This window comes from Elephantulus edwardii, unplaced genomic scaffold, assembly GCF_000299155.1.
Source record: "Elephantulus edwardii isolate Elephantulus edwardi_28Jun2011 unplaced genomic scaffold, EleEdw1.0 scaffold00344, whole genome shotgun sequence".
Classification (NCBI taxonomy): domain Eukaryota; kingdom Metazoa; phylum Chordata; class Mammalia; order Macroscelidea; family Macroscelididae; genus Elephantulus; species Elephantulus edwardii.
In genome coordinates, this window is record NW_006400094.1 from 2039747 (window position 1) to 2047128 (window position 7382).

At 45.9% G+C, this 7382-nt stretch overlaps 1 protein-coding gene across 1 annotated transcript in view; it reads left to right on the top strand.

Annotated features, from left to right (window-relative positions):
• Window positions 1-5787, top strand: part of LOC102843794 (zinc finger protein 93-like) — a 25829-nt gene extending 20042 nt beyond the window's left edge. The window contains exons 2-4 of the mRNA XM_006901790.1: window positions 2787-2913; window positions 4212-4361; window positions 4670-5787. Coding sequence (XP_006901852.1) covers window positions 2787-2913; window positions 4212-4361; window positions 4670-5787 — 1395 coding nt within the window. The remainder of the gene's footprint in view (window positions 1-2786; window positions 2914-4211; window positions 4362-4669) is intronic.
• Window positions 5788-7382: the final 1595 nt, after the last annotated feature.

A 7382-nucleotide genomic window follows, 5' to 3' on the forward strand; every position in this document is an offset into this window, starting at 1 on the left:
AGGGAGTGAGATACCTCCTACCGTTCTTCTATTCTTAAGGAGTGATTTGCTTATTCGGGGCTTTTTTCCATTCCATACGAAATTGGAGTAAATGCACATTATTGTAGATCTAAAGGTATGGAAACATTTGGAGCAGGTGTTCATTGTCATAAAGTCGACTTTTCCCCCTCACGGGTCAAGCTTGGTATATCCTGTTTATGAAATCGTCTACAAGACTCACGGTCCACCTAGGTTTGCTCACACATCGTCCTCTTGGGAATTTTGCACCTTTGAATGAATAGTCATGATTCTGAATCATTCTTATATATGCACAAGGAGCTTGGGTGACTTCGTGATAAGAAGCTGTGTCACAGTCCCAAAGGCACGCTTTTTGAATGCTCCCAAGTGCTCTGTGGGGAGAAGAATGGGCCGTCTGCTGTGCGATTCAAATACTTTTGAAAACCCACGCAAGGGTCAGCTGGGCGTTATGTCCTCGATGGGTCAGAGCACCAACGACCACAGCTACACGTCCCATTTGGTGTGGCAGTGGATGTATAGAAAGTCCAGCAGCATGTATGAACAATCCTTTCCTTTCTCCTTTGATATGCATTTGGTTCTTACTCAGAGAATTCTGTTCGTGCTTATTTCCATGGGTGGTTCTGTCTGTGCTTTGGCCGTTGTTGTGATGCACGCTGAAACATAACTGACTCTCTGTTGGATATTCAGAGGAAGTTAATTGCATGGGAGGAGATTGCCCATCCATCTCCCACAGAGCAGCTGGTGAATTTGAACCACTTGCCTTTGGGGTTGCAGCCACTAGACCAGATTGTTGTTGATGATTGCCATTGAGTCGAGCACAACTTATAGCAACCATATGAATTGAACTCTTTCTGTGACTGTCATCATTTATCAAAGCTCATTGAGTTTTCAGAGTCATGTGGTTTAAGAAGGATCCCATCATTCATAGCTATTTTGTTTTATAATAGGACTGTTGATTAATGTATTTAATTAGTCACAAAATCTAGTCATACATTTCTTGCCACCCAAAATGTCTGCTTATCCATATTTACTTCACTATTTCACCTTTCACATCCCTGTGTACCCACCAGACTGATTCCGTGTGTAAACCTCTCCGTAGTTTTTAAAAATCGAGACTTTATACCATAATTGTTCTTGGGTATCTGTTGTATGTTACCGAGTTTTATTCGTTGCACCTTCATCTAGGTTGGACAGGATTTTGTGAGTTCTTGATCTTTTTTTTTAGCAATGCGAAATTCTTATTCCACACTGAGCCTTGCTTGGTTGTTTTTTGTTGTTTGTTGTTGTTTTTGTTTTGTTTTTTTTCTTGCCTGGTTTTCGGAGGCTGTAAGACAGAAGCTTGGCCATCTTCCTCGTGCAGAGTCTCTGGGTAGATTGGAACCGTCAGCCCAATGTGACCTTGGAGTTTATCCACTTCCTTTCCTGTAGACTTGCGCAATCATAAATAAACTCCCAGTATTAGCCTGGAAGTGTTGTAAAGTCAGCCTTCCAAATTTTTTTTAGGGTTCCATGTATTGCATTTTCTCTCCTGAAGCATGTTCATGTTGTTGTTAGGTGCTGCTGAGTATGACTTCTCCTAGCCCTTGGAACAACAGATTTGAACCTTGTCCTCTCCTGTGCCGTCCTCATCATCTCCGACGAGCCTCTCCTAGCAAACCACCAAGACAATGGAAGAGAAAGATTCATGTAATTGATTTTTCCTGTGTCCAGCCACTCTGGCCCCTTGCCCCCTCCCAATCAAATCACACTGGGTTGTAGGGTCTCATTCTTGTTAATCTCTACTACACACAGTTTCCCTATTTTTGCGTGGGGAATCTCTATAATCTGTATTTGGATAAGATCATGGGAGATTCTGGTTTGTCTTGATTGGTTTCTGCAGGACCGTTTCTCCACTTTGTTTTTTGTCATTTTAGTTTAATCTCAAGAGCCAAGATTTACAACACTTAAGACCCTTGCTTCAGGTCCCAACAGAATACTGAGAATGAGGACCTTGTGAGGTTCATTCATACGTCAGGGTTATATTGTTCACAGTTCCTTCAACATCAGCAACCCCAAAACCAAGCTCACTTCCCTCAAATCGAAGCTGAGTCCTAGCCAACCCTCCAGCAGGTTTTCAGAAGGTTTAAATTGCACAGGAGGGCATTGTGCATCTTGATCCAATAATTAATGACCATGTGACAATTCTAGTTCTCCAGAATATTGTTTGCATGTAGACTGGTCACTGCAGGTAGACCAGTCACCTCCTGATTGCCTAGAGTTCAAGATGATATGACCTGCTCAGGGTCTTGGGTTCCCAGTGTTTGCAAACTCTTGGCCTTCTCTGATGGGCAGAAGGAAAACTTATCATTCTTCTGTATTTTCAAATTGTGCATCTCTCATCCTGCCTATACATTCTGCTATGTGGGTGATGTTACAACGTCTGATGCTTGATGCTAGGATGAAGAGTATGGGAGGACGTAGAATGGATTTATGCTACGATGAGGCAAATGAAAGGACATAGAGGAAGTGATGAGAGAATTTTCCTCATTTCTGCCATTCTTATCACAGTCAACCTGGGAGGGGTTATTCCAGAGCACATCACATCTGCGAGTCACTCTACTGGCAGGGAGGGAGGTCGCGGAGAGCTCTTGAAGGGACAGCAGCCTGTGGTGGACATGGATGGAACGCCAATGCCTCATGTCAGCTCTGTGGTTTCTCAGGTTCTTGGGACAGCCAGGTTCCCACTGACCATGGTCCCTGACTGACCCACAGTGTGCTTTGTGCTGTAGGATTCGCTGGTCATCGAGGATGTGGCCGTGGTCTTCAGCCAAGAGGAATGGCCTTTGCTGGACCTCGCTCAGAGAAATCTCTACAAGGATGTAATGGGGGAAACCCTGAGAAACCTGGCATCTGTGGGTGAGCCTGCAATCTTTTTTGGTACCGCAACCCGGGATAAAAATCTGCCTTCTTAAACCAGAAATACTACATATGGGTATATAAAGGAAAGTTTAAGGGCCTAATGGTGAGAAGATCCAAATCTTCCAGATGCTTTAGAGAATGAGGGGCATTCTCCTTCTGTGTGATTAACTATTCTGAAAACCATCCAGAGCACCAGCTCTGGGTCCGTTCCAACTCGATGGTACCCAGTAACAACATAATATTTTCATATTGATCAGAGATTACAGAGCATAGTTTCCATTCAACAATTCCTGTTTTGTGTACCCAGTATTGTGCTTGAGAACTGGGAAGAATGTGTTACATGGAAGAGAAGCATTTCCTTTTTTTATGTGGCTGCCACACCTGCTCCCTTCCCCATGAACATCCAGGTTGAGATGTGAAAGTCAGATTTCACTACCCTTACGATTTAATGCCATGAGGGTCTCTATGTGCTGGGAGCTCACTGCCTTCCGAGGCTGGTTTGCTGATCTGAAAGATCTGTGGGTCTGTAACTCTGTAGGGTGTGTGTTGATTACCCCTTGGATGTGGCTGCTTTGCTGCCCAGAAATTCACCTTTGTCCATCTGTGGAGAACATTAAGAGCCTGAGCTTAGCTCAGAGCCACACCAAGTGTCCACTACTCTTCATTTTCTGTCTGTCTGCAGGATACACATTTCCACACAAGTATTATTCCAGGTCTGCTTGCTGCTTTCACAGAGAACCCACATAAATAGCCAGGAACAGTATCCAAGGCCCTAGATTCAACAAGGATTCCTCAGACCTTGCCTGGCACACCATCCTTATCCAACAAGGATGCCTTGGGTTCACCAAAGAAGAAAAGAAAAAAATTTTTTAAGACAGTGCAGTAATTATTTAAAAATCAGAAACTCGGTGACTTTTGCATCAGAACCAGTTTACACTTTATTGGATGTCAGAATTGTGTTGCCCACCTGAGGGTGTGTGGTTCAGAATCAGCGATGGCTTCGGGGAAGAGGGATTGGCAGTCTCCTCCCATGGCATTTACAGCCTCTAAGACTCCCTGGAGGTTCAGCTGTCCATGGGTCCCCCGTCAACAGCACATGACACAAGGTTATCCTCCTCTGTGTTTTTCACCATCTTGCACAATCCTGATGATAGGTCTCTGTCTCTAGCAAGTTGCGTGTGAAATATTGCAAGAAGCAGCCACAGCACACGTGGGTAAGGGGTTGTTTACTGCAGCCTTCCTCACTTCTTCCTCCTCTTTTTCTATTTCTTCTTTTTCCATCTTGTAAACTTCAGTCTCCCAAAATCAGCACGATGGGAAGAAGCACACCCTGGACCACATCCTGGTGCAGCTCACGCAGAGACACGTCTGGGCCCCCTCGGTGGTGGAGGAAAGCCTCGAATTGCAGGAGAAGAAGGATGAGCAGACAAGAGGCCAGGCTGGATGTGAGCCAGGCCCATGTATGGAAGCGGGAGAAGCCAGCACTTTTCTACAGGACCTCACGCGCCCTGTGAGAACCCTTGAGGACAAGAAATCTGGTAAGCATAAGCTATGTGCAAAGTACTTTGCTTTCATCCCAGCCGTCCAGATAGAACCCATGCTGACCTTCAGTGGGGAGAAACGTTAGGCGTTTGGTGACTGTGGGGGAAATTTCTGTAGCTTGTCGTCCTTTTCCACAGACGTGAGGAATGTGCATCTATGTGCATGTCAAGCATACGGTAAGACTTATAACATCCTTCATCTCTTGTTCTAGTTAAGAAATGCCGTAAGAGACCGAAGAGCTCTGAGTGTCAGGAGTGTGGGAGAGCGTTCACCAACACCTTTTCTCTCACTCAGCATGCTTGGATCCACACGGGAGAAAAGCCTTACATCTGTGAGCAGTGCGGGAAGGCCTTTAGCCGGTCCTTCTCCCTCACAACCCACGTGCGCACACACACGGGGGAGAAACCGTACAGGTGTGCTGAGTGTGGGAAGGCCTTTAGCCAGCCCTCGGCCCTCACCACCCACCGTCGGACACACACGGGGGAGAAGCCCTACACGTGCAAGGAATGTGGCAAAGCCTTCAGGTGTTCCTCCTTCCTCACCAACCACGTCCGTATCCACAGCGGAGAGACGCCCTACAGGTGTCCAGACTGCGGCAAGGTCTTCACCCAGGTTTCAAATCTCAACACCCACCGGCGCATCCACAGCGGGGAGAGACCATTCGTGTGTCAGGAGTGTGGGAAGACCTTCCGCTGTTCCTCGCACCTGACTACCCACCGGAGGATCCACAGCGGGGAGAGGCCTTACGTGTGCAAAGAATGTGGGAAAAGCTTCATTGACTGCTCCACCCTCACTCTGCATATGAGGACACACAGTGGAGAGATGCCGTACACATGTCAGGAGTGCGGGAAGGTGTTTAGCCGGGTCACCAATCTCAACATACACAAGAAGACGCACAGCGGAGAGCGGCCATTCGCCTGCCAGCAGTGTGGGAAGGCCTTTGGCCGCTCTGCCCATCTGACGGCCCACCAGAGAACCCACAGTGGAGAGAGACCCTACGCGTGCCAGCAGTGTGGGAAAACCTTCACGCAGTCCTTCTGCCTCACCGAACACAGAAGAACCCACAGCGGGGAGAGGCCCTACACGTGTCCGCAGTGTGGGAAAGCCTTCCGCTGTGCTTCGGACCTCACCAAGCACGCCAGGATCCACAGCGGAGAACGGCCCTATGCCTGCGAGGAGTGCGGGAAGGCGTTCACACAGGTATCGAGCCTTGCTGCCCACAGGAGAGTTCACAGTGGGGAGAAGCCGTTCACGTGTCAGGAATGTGGGAGGAGTTTCCCACAGCTCTCCAGTCTCAATACGCACAAGAAGATTCATCGCAGAGAATGAGTGTCAGGATTGGAGACACCCAGGTGTGTCAGCGCTTAGAAGGCCGGCCTGGACAATGAACACCTTCCAGTGGTTAAGAAAGCAGGCATGGATCCACTGTGCTTGGGGAAGGTGGAAGCTACACATAGACAGAAGGCAGCCATTCAAGGAGTATTCAAGATTTTGCACAATTTCTTTGTTAACTCTGAGAGGGAGATTCCTCTCCTGTGTTCAAGCTACATGCTCCCTTTGGCTCTCAGAAACCTGATTTTATACCTAGTGAATGTTCTCCCAGATATGGTTTTGTATAACGACGCACTTTATTGTCAACTTGAATGCACTTTATTTTCTTCTTCCCTCTTGTAAAATTATTGATTTCATGGTCCATTTTATTTAACGCTTCAGACACACAACTCTGTCATCTAATAATATGGAAATAAAAATAAAATGTTTTGATAATTCTTGTAAAAGAAATGTGTAGTAGTTCTTCAGAATCTGTGTGTGTGGACACTGTTGAGACTAATCACTCCCCCCCATCAGATTGGAGGAGAGGAACACAGAGTGTGGCCTCTGTCCTGTGGTGGTCTGTACTCTTCTCCTGCAACCCACCTGAAAGTCATCGATTCTTCTATCATCCTTAGTCTTAGAGCATTTTTTTAATAAGAGGACGAATCCACCAAATATTTAAAAAGCAAGGGAACAAAATAGGTCATACAGGAACAGGGAATCGATGCCCTTAATCCTCTGTCCATCAAGCAGCTTAGCTAAACAGAACAAAATTTTTTCAAGTTATTTATTTTTTTTTTAAATAAAATCATTTTATACTGGTTTACTTTCAAAGTTCCTGGACATTGTTTTTCACACCAGATGTTTTCTGTTTTCCTTACCCATGCCTTCCTCCTCCCATCCAGTTATCAAGTGTTTTTTAAAAAATGTGATTTTTGTGTCTTTCTAATGCGATAACCACTAAAGCTAAAAAGAACGACCAGGGAAATATTTTTTTTTAAATTATTTTTTATGTGGGTACTGTCAAATTGGATCTGACTGGTACAGGAGGAGATTGCTCCTCCTTCTCCAGCAGAGCATTTGGTGGATTTGAACTGCGTACCTCTGGGATTGCAGTGCAGCTTCTTGCCACTAGGCCACCAGAGCTCCTGGGAAATCTTAACTTGTGTTCAGGAGTCATGTTATTATATACAGTATTCATTTTGGCGTACACACACACATTTAAATAAAACACAAGATAATTCAACCCAAAAGTCACTGTCATCTGTTTATTATCTCTCCTGCTGACGCTTGGGTTTCCAAAGCTGTTAGAAAAATCAGCCATGGTTTAATTTAATCCATGTACATGCGGATGATGTGACGTGCATATGAAAGCTGTTAAGTGAAGCAGGAATGGCAGGGGAGAATTCACACCTTTGAAAGGTTGAGGTGATCAAGACGCTAGTTTTGGAATGCCATAGAGCCAAACCCTATCTGTGTGGGGGAAATTGCAGCCAGAATGTCCCCCTGAAGCAAGGAGGATGAGACTTCATTTTACATCCTTGGGCTGTGTCCTGAAGAGGGGCCAGTTCTTGGAGGAACACGTTGTGCTTGGCAAAGGAGCTGGTCGA